This window comes from Lactuca virosa, chromosome 8, assembly GCF_052849685.1.
Source record: "Lactuca virosa cultivar CGN04683 chromosome 8, Lactuca_virosa_CGN04683_v6, whole genome shotgun sequence".
Classification (NCBI taxonomy): Eukaryota; Viridiplantae; Streptophyta; class Magnoliopsida; order Asterales; family Asteraceae; genus Lactuca; species Lactuca virosa.
This window is the reverse complement of record NC_136433.1, coordinates 156,101,700-156,119,315: the sequence shown is the minus strand read 5'-3', so window position 1 is coordinate 156,119,315 and position 17,616 is coordinate 156,101,700. Positions and strand designations below refer to the sequence as shown.

General features: G+C 36.8%; 1 protein-coding gene across 1 annotated transcript; it reads left to right on the top strand.

Moving 5' to 3' along the window:
- Positions 1 to 10,335: 10,335 nt before the first annotated feature.
- On the top strand, positions 10,336 to 11,245 carry LOC145130990 (uncharacterized). Its single transcript, XM_079065732.1, has 2 exons — positions 10,336 to 11,161; positions 11,238 to 11,245. Exons 1-2 carry the CDS (start codon positions 10,336 to 10,338, stop codon positions 11,243 to 11,245), a joined length of 834 nt encoding a protein of 277 aa, XP_078921858.1.
- The last annotated feature ends 6,371 nt before the right edge of the window (positions 11,246 to 17,616 follow it).

Sequence of the window (17,616 nt, the reverse complement as noted above, 5' to 3'; positions counted from 1 at the left end):
TGGAGGGTCGTTAGCCGAACGGGTAGAATGGGACATTAATTCACCCTCGTTAAAAGTATAATGATAAAATATAAAGTAACTAAACTTTTATTAAATTCCTAATCTTAGTTACTTTAGGAAAAATGTGAAATGGTGCTAATCCATGAAATTACACTTTGCACCTTGTTAAGTCGTTAGTGGAGTGTGTGTGGTTAACCGACACACTAATCTGGGACTGACAATGTGTGGCAAAGGGTAACCTTGTATTAATCATAGATGAATGGAGCGTGTGTGGTTAACCGACACATTGATTAGGTGATTTGTAACATTGGGTGTACCAAGCTAATTTGCATGGTTATTCACACCTTGTTTGTGATCCTCAGCATCCCAATCACAAACATGAAGGGCACAATCAAAATTTAAACATGCCATTGAAAAGTTCAATGAATCTCAAAGATCTAGGAATTTCAAATCCAATTAAAACTTAATAATCTATTTCGTTTTTCATGGTGGAAATTGGTAAATTGTCATTTACCTACCTTTAAATATTTTACAATTGGATTACGACATCCCTCTTCGCAATTGTAGAATATTGTGTTGGATCCTAGCCTTAATATTTCATACTGGGTGTAATATTAAGGATTCTCATCTAATCTAAATTTTTTTCTTCTTTTACAGATGTCGATCCCAAACAATGCTTCCAACCCAATCCCTTCAGGCTCTTTCTCCCTCATGAACCTATGTGGGAGGGTCATTTTCGATGGATCAAACTTCAATGACTGGATTCGAAACATCAGGATGGCTCTCGGTATGAGGATAAAGAATATGTACTAGATAAAGAGCTCAAAGAGATTGATGTCACCACTGCTACTCCTGAACAAATCGCTGGACACACTACTCATGAGAGGGATGCGCAAAGGTGTCGTGTCTAATGATTGCAACCATGACTGCTGAGCTGCAGAATTCCTATGAGGACTACTACCCTTATGAAATGTATCATGATTTGATGGAAATCTACCATCAAAGTGCTCGGCAGGAGAGGTATGAGATCATTGCCTCCATGATCACAACCAAGATGAAGGATGGTGAACCCATCACGGCCCACTTGCAGAAGATGCAGAGATTCGTGGACCGCTTGCTTAAATTAAATGTTAATTTTGATGAAGAGTTGGCCATAGATATTATTCTACACTCTTTACCTTCTTGTTATGATCAGTTTCGTATGACCTATCATATGAACAAGGAGGAGGTCACTCTTAGCAAACTTCAAGGCCTTATTAGGACTGCAGAAAGCAACCTGAAAGGCAAGACGGTTGTGTCTACTCCTACTACTACTTTTGCCCATGTTCTGGCAATCGGACATGGGAAAGGAAAGAAGAGGAAGGCTCCCTACAAGAGCCGCAAGGGAAAGTCTCTTGATGGATTCTCTTCTAGTGGGACCAAGGCTGGTTCTGTTAATCCCTCTTCCAATCCGAAGGAAGCAGAGTGCTTCCACTGTCATGATAAAGGGCACTGGAAACGAAGCTGCCCAAGTACTTGCAGGACATAAAGGATGGCAAGATCAAGCCCTCCTTTGCAGGTATTTACATTATTCAATCTAATAACTCATCACATGCTAATTCTTGGGTCCTTGATACAGGTTATGGTATTCACATTTGTTGTAATTTGTAGGTACTAAAAAGAAGTAGGGATGTGGAGCACGAGAAGATAAACTTAATCATGGGAAATAGGAAAGTGCCGCCTGTGACCAAGATTGGAGTTTATTCTTTATTGCTTAGTAATGATTTTAATTTAGATTTGAATAATTGTTGTTACTCGGCCGATATGGCGAGAAATGTTATTTCCTTTCACAGTTTGTATAAACAAGGTTTTACCTTTTCTTTTAATAATGAAAATGGTGGTATTTATGCTTATTGTAATGGTGTATTTTATTTTGAAGCATTACCTTGCAATGGTATATATGAAACTGTGATGGTTGTAGATAGCTTAGGAAATAATGTGTTGAATATTGATTCTTCCAATGATTTGGATAAAGCATGCTTGTGGCATTGTCGTCTTGGACATGTCAACAAGAAGCGCATAGCCCAACTCCAGAAGGATGGAGTTTTGGATTCATTCGACTTAAAGTCGGATGACACTTGCGAATCTTGTTTACTTGGAAAGATGACCAAGTCACCCTTCACTGGTACTTGTGAAAGGGGTGAAGGTCTGTTGGATCTCATACACACTGATGTGTGTGGACCATTCAGAACCGCCACAAGGGATGCTAACCGCTTCTATGTGACTTTTACTGATGATTACAGTAGATATGGGTATATGTACTTAATCAAGCATAAGTCAGAAACTTTTGAAAAGTTCAAGGAGTTTAAGCAAGAAGTGGAGAATCAATTGGGCAGCAAGAAAAAGATGTTGCGATCCGATTGAGGATGAGAGTATCTTAGTATCGAGTTTCTTGACTATCTTAAGGAATGTGGAATTGTTTCACAACTGACGCCACCTAGGACACTACAGCTTAATGGTGTGGCTGAGAGGCGCAATAGAACCTTGCTAGACATGGTTCGTTCCATGATGAGCCGAGCTTCGTTACCTATCTCATTATGGGGGTATGCCTTAGAGACTGCCGCCCATATCCTTAATCTAGTCCCTACCAAAAAGTTTCCAAAACACCTCACGAGATGTGGACAGGGAAAGTTCCCACTCCAGACCACATCAAAGTTTTGGGTTGTGAGGCTTTTGTGAGAAAAGAAACTCACGATAAGCTCGAACCTTGAAGTGAGCGATGTATTTTCATCGGCTACCCACAGAAATCCTTTGGATATCTCTTCTACAGACCGAGTGACAATGTTGTCTTCGTTGCGAGGAGAGGAGTCTTTCGCGAGAGAGAACTCATAGGCCAAGGAAACAATGGGATGCAAATTGACCTTGAAGAGCTTCAAGAGTCAAGCGGTGAAGGAACCTCAAACACTAGCAATCAACCTGAGGAGGAAACTCCGGTTGATCCAATTGACGAGTCCTTACCTCTGAGGCGTTCTAGTACAGTTAGAAACACACCTGAGTTTTATGGTTTCCATATTACTACTGAAGGTGATACATTTATCAGTGATAGCACACTGGTAAATTTGGATGAACCTAACAACTACAAGGAAGCCATGGCAGGCCCCAAGTCTGTAAAATGGAAAGAGGCTATGGACAGTGAGATTCAGTCCCTGTATGACAATCAAGTTTGGAACTTGGTTGACAGTGTACCGGGTCGTAAGACAGTCGGGTGCAAATGAATCTTCAAGAAGAAGACTGACATGGATGGGAAAGTATACACATATAAGGCGCGACTGGTTGCGAAGGGCTTTACTCAAACTCCGGGAGTTGACTATGATGAGACCTTCTCACCAGTAGCGAAGATTAAATCTATAAGGGTTATGCTAGCCATAGCTGCATTTCATGACTATGAAATATGGCAAATGGATGTCAAAACCGCTTTCCTTAATGGAAAGTTTGCTGAAGATGTTTACATGAGTCAGCCAGAGGGTTTTGTCAATGCAAAGTACCTTAATAGAGTGTGTAAGCTTGAAAAATCCATTTATGGATCGAAACAAGCATCTCGCAGATGGAATCTTTGTTTTGATGAGAAAGTCAAAGAGTTTGGATTTTCGAGAAGAGAGGATGAGTCTTGTGTATATGTCAAAGCTAGTGGGAGTATAGTGAGCTTACTGGTATTGTATGTAGATGACATACTACTCACAGGAAATGACATCCCAACCTTGCAGGAGGTTAAGTCCTGGCTTGGGAAGTGTTTTGCTATGAAGGACCTCGGAGAAGCTGCTTATATCCTAGGGATAATGATATTGAGAGACAGTAGTAAAAGGCTAATAGGACTTAGTCAAAGTACCTACTTGGACAAGGTGTTGAAGCGCTTCATCATGGAGAACTCCAAGAAAGGTAACCTAACTATCCTAAGCAATACCAAACTGAGTAAGACTCAGAGTCTGAGTACAGAGGCTGAGATAGCATAAATGAGTCATATACCATATGCTTCCGCGGTTGGTTCGATCATTATGTTATGACTTGTACTCGCCCTGATGTGGCTTTTGCTTTGAGCATGGTACAGATATCAAGGGAATCCTCGTAAAGCTCATTGGACTGCGGATAAGAACATTCTTAAGTACCTGTGGAGGACTAAGGACTTGGTCCTTACCCTTGGTGGGAGTGATGACTTGAGAGTGACAGGATATAACGACGCCAACTTTTAAACCGACAGAGATAATTTCCGCTCTCGTTCGGGTTGGGTGTTTACCCTGAATGGAGGAGCAGTGACATGGAAAAGTTCCAAGCAGGAGACTGTAGCCGATTGAATGTGCGAATCAGATTACATAGCAGCAAGCGAAGCATCGAAGGAGGCAATATGGTTGAAAAACTTCATCGGAGTCCTTGGAGTCATTCCATCCATAAAATGAGCCTATGGAGATTTTCTACGATAATGAAGGGGCGGTTGCCTTAACCAAGGAACCGAGAGATCATGGTAGATCCAAGCATATCGACAGAAAGTACCACTTTATAAGACATCAAGTAGAAGAATGGCACCTCGTGGTAAAGGGGATATCGTCAGAGGACAACCCATCAGATCCTCTTACAAAGGGACTGACTTGGGTTAAGCACTTGCAGCGTGCAAGGGACATTGGGCTAACGGACGATATTAGTTTTAGTGGTTAGATAAATAGAAACTTGTAATAGCTAAATTGTAATTGACATTTGATGATTAAATAAAAGGAGTTTTATTTATAAGTAAAGTTAATGTCTTGTGCCAATTATTTACTATTGTTTCACTTTGCATGTTTTGACTTCCAAAATAATAAAATTATGATTATTATTATTCAAACTATCCACAGTCGATCATACGTTGGAAGTAAGTATGAAAGAAGACTGTCATGAGTTGGCTTGTTGATTGTCTAAGGAGTTAGACATAGCAAAAGTGTGCTACAACGTTCATGAGTGCTCCTAAAATAAGATTTGAGTATTAGATTCAGCCTGCGCTCACCTTAATTACTTCATGGAATTTATCACGAGTAATTGTGAGACGATAATATCATATAATCTTCAAACCAAGATATATGAGTTGTTGACTACGAGTCGGTTGTGCATTGATGGCATGAAAACGCATCGGTAACTTGATGTTATAAAACGTGTCGTTGTGCATGATTGGATGAGTAGTTAGTACAAGCATATAATGTCGAAGTTTATTTGTTCCTTTTATCCTAAGAGGATCAAAAGCGATATCTTGTGCCCCTCAATGATTCTGTTTTGACTTATGTGCTGGGCCCGGTCAGAACTAAATTGATGTGTTCAGTTATGTTCTATGTCAAACGAATCGGAAATCAGGAAACAAACTGCTAGACAATAAGTATGACATTGTTCCATGTATTTGTCTAGCTGATATCTTGAGAACAGAGGAGTATATGATCACTTATCTAAAGGATACGTCACTGATTGGGTCAGAGTTGACAACGACTTTTGAAAGCTTACGATTGCTAAGTCGGATTCTGAAGTTACATTGACAGCTATAGTTATTAGACTTATCCAAGTGGGAGACTGTTGGATTTGGTTTCTAAGCCCATAACTATAACTGGTATGTACTTAGCCCGATTTTAGCATGGTCCCTTTTTGGGTTGCCTTCACCAGTGCAATTTGATAGGAAGGATTTTTGAGAATAAGGTTATTTGTGATTTATTAATATATTACAAGTATAATATATTAATATTATTTAATTAGTATTGATCAAGAATTAATTTGGAATTAATTTTGTGATCAAAAGAGACTAATTAAATATATGGGGATTGATTGTGTAAATCAATGATTCTTGTAATGTGGACTAATGATCCATGACTATATGTTGGGCTAAACCAATAAGATAATCCATGGAGATTAACCCATGGAGAATAAGAATGTGAAAGGTCATGGAGCATTAGGGTTTACAAAGTGTAACCCTAGTATTTGCCACATTATAAATAGTGCCCCCATAAGCCAAAATCGGCTACACACTCTTTGGGGTCAAGTATCTTATTCTCCTAAAACCTCCTATTGTATTTTGGTGTTTGTGAACCAATAGAGGCATCACACTTGAGGTGCTCAAGCTTTCAAAGGTCAAGAACTTTACCCTACTCAAGAGGTAAGCATCTAAACTAAGTTTATATTGTATAACTTCAATTGTATGCTAGCTAGGGAGAATGCTTTGGAAAATTGAAAATATGCATGTATAATAGAGAAAACATAGATCCAAAGCATTTAGGGTTGCATGTGCACCATAGGAGTGTTATAGTGCTCAAAACCCAACACTACTTGTGAGGTGAGTTCTTCTCACTATATCAACAGGGTCTAAGGCACCAAGGCCGACCCTTTATGATTTGTATCCTGGTTGAAGGATGGTTGCTATGTTAGTGATCGGTTAGATCAGTATCACGGTTGTAGGATGGTTTCTATGTTAGTGATCGTTTAGATCAGTATCCTGGTTATAGGATGGTTGCTATGTTAGTGATCGGTTAGATCAGTATCCTGGTTATAGGATGGTTGCCATGATTAGTGATCTGTTAGATCTGTATGACTATCTGCACTTGCTAGCTAGCGTATGATATGTATGTGCACATGTTTGTTGGTTTGGGGGATTGGGTTGAGGCAGGTCCTGCTTTGTGCTGTAGGCCAAGATACCTAGGCGGACCGGATAGACTGCAGACCCGGTTAGGGCATACTAGTCAGGACGAAGGCCCGGTGAGCGGTCCGATGTGACAACCCGGAAATTTCTATCCAGTAAAGTCAATCAATCCAATCCAATGTCAGACTTGTTTCTGCTATCTTTTAGCATTGTTAGGGGTCTATTCGAGGGTTCTAAGCCTAGTACACTTAAGGATTGGGTGTAGGGTTATGTTAGCTTAAGTTCATTGGGTTGCAATCGAGCCGGAAACTCCATCACAAGGAGTTTACCGCCGCAAACTAGGAGTTTACGACCATAAACTCTTGGTGGCCGTGAACTATCCTCCTTATATGAGAATTTGCTTCATTTTTCTTCATTTCTTCAAGTCTTGGCCGCAAACTACCCTTTCTCTCTCAAGTATCATCAAGTGAAAGCTCTCATTTCACTCCCAAAACGTAATACATCTCATCCTTTACTTGTTCATGCTTAACAACCCCTTTGTTCTAGCCTTGAATTCATCACTTCTACTTCAAGATCTTCAAATCTTCATCTTTTCACCAAGAACACCAAGAACACCTACTTGTTCTTGGGCCATGAACACCCTAAAGCCTTCCAAAGGTGAGTATTTCTTCTATCATCTTGTTATTCATTAGAAACTCTTGTATCCTCATAAGACCAACACCTTATAAGCATGAATCAAGATCCAAATTGCATCATTTTGGAGTGTTTACGGCCATACAATCTCCCTTGGCCGTAAACTCACCTCCCTTGGCCGTAAACTCAACTTCCTTGGACGTAAACTCAAGTGTGGCCGTGAACACACTTTCCTTTGGCCGTAAACTCCCTTTAGACAATCACATGTGATTGTAACACTTCATTCCAAATGTTTCCTAGTCCCTAAGGTTGTTTCCTTGCATGTTAGTTGTTTTAAACACTAATTACATGCCTATATATGCCATTATATGTCATTTAGGACTCGTTTGTGTCTCGGGAATTCATTCGTGGAACTTCTCATCCTTACGCGAATCTTCAATTGAATCACCCACACAAGGTGAGTTCATACCCCTATAATCAATCTTTTAAATGTTTTTAAATTCTTTTAAGGGGGGGGGGGGGGAATACAAGTTGAACACAATGATATTGTTTAAATATTTACCTGTGATAACCATCACATTAAAGGATTTCTTATGCTTTTGTAAGAGATCAAATCTATTCAACAACTCTTTTAAAAAGATGTTAGTTTATTGTTTATAAAACTCTGTTTTAAGGTACATGTTTAACTCAGTAGTTAATTGAGTCTTTTATTCAAGTCAGTAACAGTTCAAGTAAACATACTAGTAAACTATAAGAGGTATAGTTTAAGGGTTCAGTTCATACTATAACTAGTACAGGGAGGAGCATACTATAACTAGTACAGGGAGGAACATACTATAACTATAACAGAAGAACAAATCATGATTTACATACTTATACTATATATTCCCAGTAACCTAGGAAGGGAACGTATCATTAACTCATTGTTATAAACAAAAGATGATAATAAACATGGTATAACGTTATATATATATATGGTGCATCTACAAAGTGCCATGATTTATATATATGGGGTACATCTACAAAGTACCGGAGTTATATATGGGGTACATCTACAAAGTACTGGATTTTATTTATAAAGGGTACATCTACAAAGTACCGGACAATAATAAATACAACATATTAATATATACAAAACTCACAACAGTATCGACTAAGGCGTTTAGAGTACATGATTTCATTACTTCTAGTAGTCGTCCTAACAATAGAACAACGCCACATAACTTACTCGTATCATGAACATTCAGTTAGAAGGGGGCCTATAATGCTAACTTTATGATTCCTCGGTAGATACATCAGGGATATATATTAATCGGGTCCGGCAGACAGTAGGATGTGTGCTTTCCGCTTCATTTCCTATTCCTTGTTTGGTTATGGGCTTAGAGCATATTCACCCAGTCTACTATCTATTCGATCTTAGCTATATATATATATATATATATATATATATATATATATATATATATATATATATATATATATATATCCCGTATACACCAAATAATCATAAGGAGTATCAGGTATGGGTTAGGTCATAGCATACAAATTCAGTATACCGTTTTCTAGTACAAAAACATACTTTTCAGATAGAACATTCAGTAGGCTAAACTAGAAACTTATCAACAAAAGGGTTTAATTCATTTTATTAAACCAATATAACTTAAAGGACCTTTGGTGGTTAATTCTATAATACCTTAGTTTATACATCAGGGTTATATATAATTAATATCCGATAGGTAGTTGGATGTGTGCTTTCCGCCTCACTTCCTGTTCCTTGTTTGGTTGTGGGCTTAAGGCAGATTCACACAATTAACTATCCGTTCGATATTAGATTATATATAGCTAGTATAAACTAAGTGATTATAGAAGGAACTATTGTGGTTACCATTTTTACTAAAGGAATTATATGATTTTCTTAAAAAATGTTTTCATCAAATATAAAGAACTATTACAGTTAACTCCGTAAGTACCAAATGAATACACCAGGGTTATATACAATGAAGATCTAACAAACAATGGGATGTGTGACTTCCGCCTTATTTCCTGTTCCTTGTTTGGTTGTGGGCTTAGGGCAGATTCACACAATCGATTGTCTGTTTGATCTGGATTCTATATAACTTGTATCCATTTAGTACTCATAGAAGGAATTGTAGAGTCATTTTTACTTTCATTCATCATATCAGAAGATATAGGATTTTCTGGAGGAATAGGCGAACTTTTCTAAAAGAACTTTCAACTTACTTTACATCACTAAAATACTTATGAACTCACCAGCTTAAATGCTGATCTACTCTTTCAAAATAACTTGTATTCTCAGGAAACTAGTAGACAGGTACGCGCACTGGGAATCAAAAGATGAAGATTGTAGCTTCATGTCTTGTTTTGTTATTTACTTGGAGTCAACCTTTTGTGAATCACATACTTTGTAAAACACTTTAATATTAATGCAATGGTTGCTTGTTACTTTGATTACTATGATGCATGTGTTGTGATACTAAACATGACGTCCTCCGCCCCTGAACATTTCTGCCGTTCCAGTTTGGGGGTGTGATAGTATGTGCACATGTTTGTTGGTTTGGGGGATTGGGTTGAGGCAGGTCCTGCTTTGTGTTGTAGGCCAAGATACCGAGGCGGACCGGATAGACTGCAGACCCGGTTAGGGGATACTAGTCAGGACGAAGGCCCGGTGAGCGGTCCGGATAGGCTGAAGGCCCTGAGAGGCGGTCCAGACGTGCCGATGGCTCGGAGAGCAGTCCAGATAGACTGATGGCTTGTGAGGCGGTCCAGTCAGACTGATGGCTCATTATGCATGTTGTGTTTGTTTATATGATATGGTTATATCTGTATGGCGTTGGTATTTTAGGGGAACTCACTAAGCTTCGGGCTTACAGTTGTTGATTATGTTTCAGGTACTTCTGATGATCGCGGGAAGGCGAAGCCGTGATCGTGCACCTCCTTATATTTTATGATTTGATTATGGGATACTCTGACACTAAACCATTTTGAAAACAAGTTTGTAATAATTATTGGCTTCGGAAATGTTTTGAAAAGTTTAAATTTGGCATGATTTTTATGGATGTTACATGGGGCATATCAGAACTCAGTGCCCCAATCCGAGGGTTCAAATAGGTTATGGTGGCAAGAAAGATGATGCACCAAAGGCGAAAGCTCACGCCTTCAACATGACTGCTGATGAGGCTCGTCAGCATGATGAGGTTATTTTTGGAACCTTCTTGGTTAATTCTATTCCTGCTATTGTTTTATTTGATGGCGGCGCCAGTAGATTGTTTGTGTCATTACCATTTTGTGCTCATTTTGATATACCGCATAGTCCACTAGAGTCTGCATTAGAGATTGAGGTGGCTACGAGTCAGTTAGTCACTGTTCGGGAGAAGTATGATGTGTGTGTCATTTCTATCGGTGAACATACTTTTCCATTGACACTGATTCCTATTGGGGTCGGTAGTTTTGATGTTGTGATCGGTATGGATTGGCTATTGGCCAATCGAGCCCATATTCTTTGTGCACAAAAGCTCGTGCGTATACCTCTCTCTTCCGGCGATTATGCTATCGCCTACGGTGAACACTGCTCTAGGTCTACATCTTTTATATCTATTATGAAAGCATGCAAGTGCATCGCGAAGGGTTGTCCAGTGTTCTTAGCATATATTGTTGATTCCAATTCCGAGAAATTAACTCTATCTGAGGTGGATGTGGTTAGAGAATACGCTGACGTCTTTCCTGACGAATTGTCGGGCTTACCACCTCCACGACAGATAGACTTTCACATCGATCTCATCCCTGGTGCTGTACCGATTGCCAAAGCACCTTATCGGTTGGCTCCTTCAGACATGAAGGAGATGATGTCTCAGCTGCAAGAGCTCCTCGACAAGGGGTTCATCCAACCAAGTTACTCACCTTGGGGAGCACCGATATTGTTAATAAAGAAGAAGGATGGTACCATGAGAATGTGTATTAATTATAGGGAATTGAAAAAAATTACTATGAAAAACAAGTATCCACTGCCGAGGATCGATGACCTCGTCGATCTGTTGGATTAGGTGTCTAAGTCCATAACTATAATTGGTATGTATTTAACCCGAGAGTAGCATGGTCCTTTTGGGTTGCATTCACCAGGGCAATTTGATAGGATAGATATTTGAGAAAGAGGTTATTTGTGATTTATTAATATATTATAAGTATAATATATTAATTGAGAAATCATATTATTTAATTAGTATTGATCAAGAGTTAATTTGGAATTAATTTTGTGATCAAAAGAGACTAATTAAATTAACGGTGACTGATTATGTAAATCAGTGATACATAGGGTTTGGGCTATTGATCCATGATGGACTAATTTTATGTGATAGTCCATGAAGAGTTAGTCCATATGAGTTATTGGATCATAAGCCTAAGTGTAAGAATTATGGTTTACATATGACTCTTGTAATTCTACACTATCTATGTATTCCATAAACCCTAAAATCGGTACAAGTGTACTCCATGAAGAATATTGTCGTTTTTGGTGTGTCTAACCTCTCTCTCAAAGTCCTCCATTTGTTTATGGTGTGTTGTAATTCCATTAGAGGTGCAACATTTGAGGCACTAAGCTCTTGAAAGGCCAAAACTCTACAAGCTACAACAAAGAGGTAATTGTCTAACTTGTTTTATGTTTCAAATATCTGTATGCTAGTTATAGGTTTCATGCTTTGGATATTTTTTTGTTGCATGTATAACTAGATAAAAATTAGATCCAAAGCATTAGGGTTGTATGTGCACCATAGGGATGTTAGATTACATAAAACCTAACAGTGGTATCAGAGCCATGAGTTTTTTTCTGTTATATAGATGCATTGGTTATTTGTTCAAAGCTGGAAAAATTGAAAAACTGTTGTCTGGACAGTGGACTCGACGAGTGCTATGATCTGAATCGACAAGTCAAGCACCAATCAAGCCAACTCGACGAGTCCAGTATCTGACTCGACGATTTGGATAGGCTGGTTGTAGTTTTTCAGGTTTTTTGGCCAGAATTGGATTAGGATCATTACCATGAACTGTTTTATATCATAAAATCTGTTTTTTTTTTTTCTGATTTGGTAGTGATTAACCTCATCCAATTAAAAGATAAATGTCAAATATTAAGATAATTACAAATTATATGATAAGCTAATTATTTGTATTATTTGATTTATCTTGCTACATGAATTGTAATTGGGTCAAATTGGTAAAAGATAATATGATTATTTTATTGGTTAAAATTTGATCTAAATGTTTTGAAAGTTACAAAACTTGCCATCAAGTTTTGGAACTCAAAAAGTTTTTTTAAGGAGTTACAAAACTTGTTATCAAGTTTGGAATTCAAAAGGTTTTCAAGAGTTACAAAACTTTCCCTCAAGTTTTGGAAATTAAAAAGTCTTATTTATGAAACATTGAGTTCTAAAAAACCTAGTAATTTGAAAATGTGCAACTCTTGGGTTCATAACTTAAAATTTTAATTAAATAGTTTTAATTTTGAATTTTGTATTTAGAACCTTGATGTTTCATTTGAATAGTTCAAATTACACTCTTATGGACTTTATTAAATTGATTAAATGTTTAATTAAAAGAGAAAGTTAATAAATCGATAATGATATGGTTTAAAGTTAATTAAATTAAAAGTTTAATTTATTAATACATTAAACCATCTAGTATTTTAAAAGTGTAAAATACACCCTTATACTATATAAAATTAAAAGTTTAATATATTATATATGTATAAGTAAAAAGTCATTCTTACCGTTAGTAGGCCTCATTCATGAAGCTGATCTGTGAGGGGTGTTTAAGGAAGCGACTTGTAAAATAACCGCCATTGGGTATCCACTCTTACCCATCGCACCCTTGACCGGTGGAGGGTCGTTAGCCGAATGGGTTTAATAGGACACTTAAATCCTCATTAAAAGTATAATGAAATACAAAGTAACTAAACACTTTATAAATTCCCAATGTTAGTTACTTTAGGAAAAATTTGAATTTGATGCTAACCCATGAAATTGCACATTGCACATTATTAGTCAGTTAGTGGAGCGTGTGTGGTTAACCGGCACACTAATGTGGACTAATGAAGGATGGCAATGGGTTTCTCGTAAATTATCATTGATCAATGGAGTGTGTGTGGTTAACCGGCACATTGATTAGGTGATTAATGAAATCGAGAGTACCAAGCTAATTTGCATGGTTATTCACACCTTGTTTGTGATCCTTGGTATCCCAGTCACAAACTTGAAGGGCATAATTGAGATTAAACATGCCATTGAAAAGTTCAATGAATCTCAAAAGAATCTAGGAATTTCAATTCATTTAAAACCTAATATTCATTTTCGTTTTTCATGGCGGAAATTGGTAAATCGTCATTTACCTACCTTCAAATATTTTTCAATTGGATTACGACATCCCTCTTCCGAATTGCAGAATATTGTGTTGGGTCCTAGCCTTAATATTTCATTTGGGTGTTATATTAAGGACTTAATGTTGGGTTTTGAGCATTCTAACACTCCTAAGTGTACATGCAACCCTAAATACCTTGGATCTATGTTTTCTCTATTATACATGCAAATATGAACTTTCCAAGGTATTCATCCTAACTAGCATAATAACATTGATTCATATGAATATATCAAGTTAGAATTACATACCTCTTTGATGTAGAATGACTTCATGAAGCTTGACTGCCTAGTGCCCCAAGTGTGACACCTCAAATGGTTCACACAACACCAAATACACTTGGAATAACTTGAGAGAATTGGAACACTTCATCAAATCGGCTAGCCCTTTCTATCACACATAGTGGCCGATTTTCTCCAAGAATAAGATCATTATATAGTTAGGGTTACACCATGTAAACCCTAATTGTCATGGCCTTTCATTTCCATGATCCATGGATACAAATACACCATGGAGCATCTTATGGGTTTTAGCCCAACTTGACAATCCATGGAGCATTAGCCCACTATACAAGTATGGGTGATTTACACAATCAACCCATATATTTAATTAGTCTTCTTTTGATCACTTAATTAATTCTAGATTAATTCTTGATCAATACTAATTAAATAATCTTATTAATATATTATAACTTATAATATATTAACAAACCTTAAGTGTTATTTCTCTCATTATAGTCTATCCAAATGCATGATGCCATGCAACCCAAATGGACCATGTCGGGTCGGGTCAAGTCTTACCAATTATAGTTATGGACTTAGACATTAATCCAACAGTCTCCCACTTGGATAAGTCTAAAAGTATTATTGCGTATGACTTCAAGAACCGACTGGCAATCGTAGCTCTCAAAAGCTTCCGTCGAACTCTGACCTTGCCGATGATCTCTGACCTTTGTCAATGACTTGTCCATTAGATAAGTGATCATATATTCCTCCATTCTAGATATCATATGGATGAGACATGGATTATCAATCATTCTCTCTGTCCATTTGTTGTTTCCCGATTTCCGGTTCATGACGACTGACTGATTGAACAAATCAAATCAGTCCTGGCTTGGCCAAGCACTCACATGTGTCATCGCTAAATCATCGAGGGGCCCACAGATATCGCTTTTATCTTGAAGGTAAAAGGAATGGATAAACTTCGACTCATATGGCTTGTTCTACTACTTGTTGAATCATACACAAAGGCACGTTTTATAACATCGAGTTACCAATGCGTTTTCGTGCAATCAATGTATAACCAACTCATAGTAACAACTCATATCTCTAGGTTTTAAGAATATAAGATATTATCGTCTCATGATCACTCGTGATAAAATCCATGAAGTGATTCAAATGAGCGTGGGTTGAATCCAATACTCAGAACTTATGAGCACTCATGAGTGTTGTAGCACCACTTTGTCCACCAACTTGGACCTCTACAAGCCAACTCATGACAGTCTTGATTCATATCTACTTCCAACATATGACCGACTGTGGATGGTTTGAATAACTTAATCATTCAGGAAGAGCGACTTAGTTATTCTGGAAGTCAAAACATGCAAAGAGAAACACAAGAATAAATGAATCAAATATGGTATCAAACCCTATGAATATAAATAAACACTTTTATTTATCACCATACTGATTACTCATTATTCATTGTTTCGGTTTTATCAACTTTATAATTGAATTAAAACACTAGTTGTCCCATGCTCCAAGCATGTACACTATGTTTTTATTAAACAATAGCTTTGCCATACACCAAGTATGCACTCTATGTTTATCTATGATCCTTACTTTGTGAACTAGATCGATTGAACATTCTTTCAATGATTCTCTTTTCACACTCCCAAATCCTTATCAAAAAATGTAAGAATTCCAAATTCCTATCATTTATCGAAATTTGTTTAGATTTTAAACTTATATGCACTGACCTCTTGTAATGAAAGTGTACAAAGTTACAAAGACTTGTCAACAATCATTATAAGGTATTCCAATGGAGTTCAACTCCATGGAAACTAAGTCTCATATTCAAGGTACATTGCTTTGAACATGCTTCTTGCATTAAGTTTTCTAATCTTACACAGAGAACTTCCACCTATGGAGACAACTCCATATTCTCATTTTGACTATCACTTCTGAACAAGAGATGCATTTTTTCAGAATATGTCAATATGGTCCTTCCAAAATTAGCACTATACTTCCAACTGTCCCTGAGCAACCAATCTTTGGTAAACCTTAGATTGTCCTCGACAATTGCTTAATCCTTTTAGTCATATCCAATTCTAGACCTTTTCCCTTCTTAATGCCCCAGGCATTTGGAAAATTTTAGAAAGGACAAATATTATAGCACATTCAATCGATCCTGTACCCAAAGCAAATGGGACACGATTCATGATGTCTCACATAAAGACATGATTCTAGACCAGTCTTTTGCTGCAAAAATTTTTATTTGCCATGTTCTCTAAATTTGACTATGAAGAGGGATGCTGTAATCATAATCGAATTTTGAGAACGTAATATATGGAATTTCCTTAAGTTGAACCAATCCAACATGAATATATATATATATATATATATATATATATATATATATATATATATATATATATATATATATATTCTTGACTAAAGATGATTAAGGTCTCAATCTAAGCCTTTAGAACTGAAATGAAGTATATCCTCTCCCTTAATTATAGCAAAACAACTTTTTCAACCCCTGCAACTTCACGAATTGAAACTTTTGTTTTCTATAATTAACATTTGCTAACTTGCAACACTAACAATAATTATCATGCTCCCACTAACATGATGATTATTAGCATAACACTTATGCTCCCACTAGCTTTGACATGTACTCAGAAATCAGCTGGACTTCTAGAAATCAATACTTTATTGACTTTCTTACCAAAGTTCATATTTCTGATACGAGATGCTTTGATAAAACTTTATCAAAATCATACACCTTTCCTTAGATAGCATGCATGTGTAGCATTTTATAGGCAGCAACCTTATACCCACCTTATAGACCGGCTTCGTGAATGAGGCCTACTAACGGTAAGACTAGCATTTTAAATCATACATATATATATATATATATATATATATATATATATATATATATATATATATATATATATATTAAGCTTGTAATAATATAATAGTATAGGGTTGAATTTTAAACTTGTAAAATTCTAGGGATTGAAATTTAAAATTATCCAAATTAAACTTTTAATCACAAAATTTAAAATTTCAAAGCTTGAGGACAAGTCTTGAACTTTTTTCAAAGCATAAGGATCAAATAGCAAATAATATAAATCATCTAATTAGACTATCTCAATTTGATCTTATTTAATGTTACTTGCAAAACAATTTACCAATTAAATTCAAATAATCAACAATTATCATATAAGGAAATTATTATTCAACTAATTGGTAATTATCTTTTGTTAGGTCAAGAATATACTCATATATATGATTAAAATCGGATTTTAATGACCCAAAACAGTTAAGGCAAGTATCCTCAAGTAAAACAGCAAGAAATCCCGAAACTTCCTCCTTCTGACGCTCGAACTCGCCGAGTACCTCTATGGACTCGCCGAGTTGGAGCTACTCGCCGAGTCCACAGCGGAACTCGCCGAGTACAGCAGTCAGAATCACAAAATCGAGTTTTTTTTAAGCAACAAGCAATCAACCAATGCATCAATTCAATAGAAATCAATCAAAGCTCTGATACCACTGATGGGTTTGAGCCATAAGAACTTTCCTATGTGCACATGCAAACCCTAATTGCTTGGATCTAGGTTTCTCTAATTGAACATGCATTGAATCCAAGACTTGCAATACTAGATCTAATGTAATATATTGAATCTAATCATATGAAATCAGATATGAAAG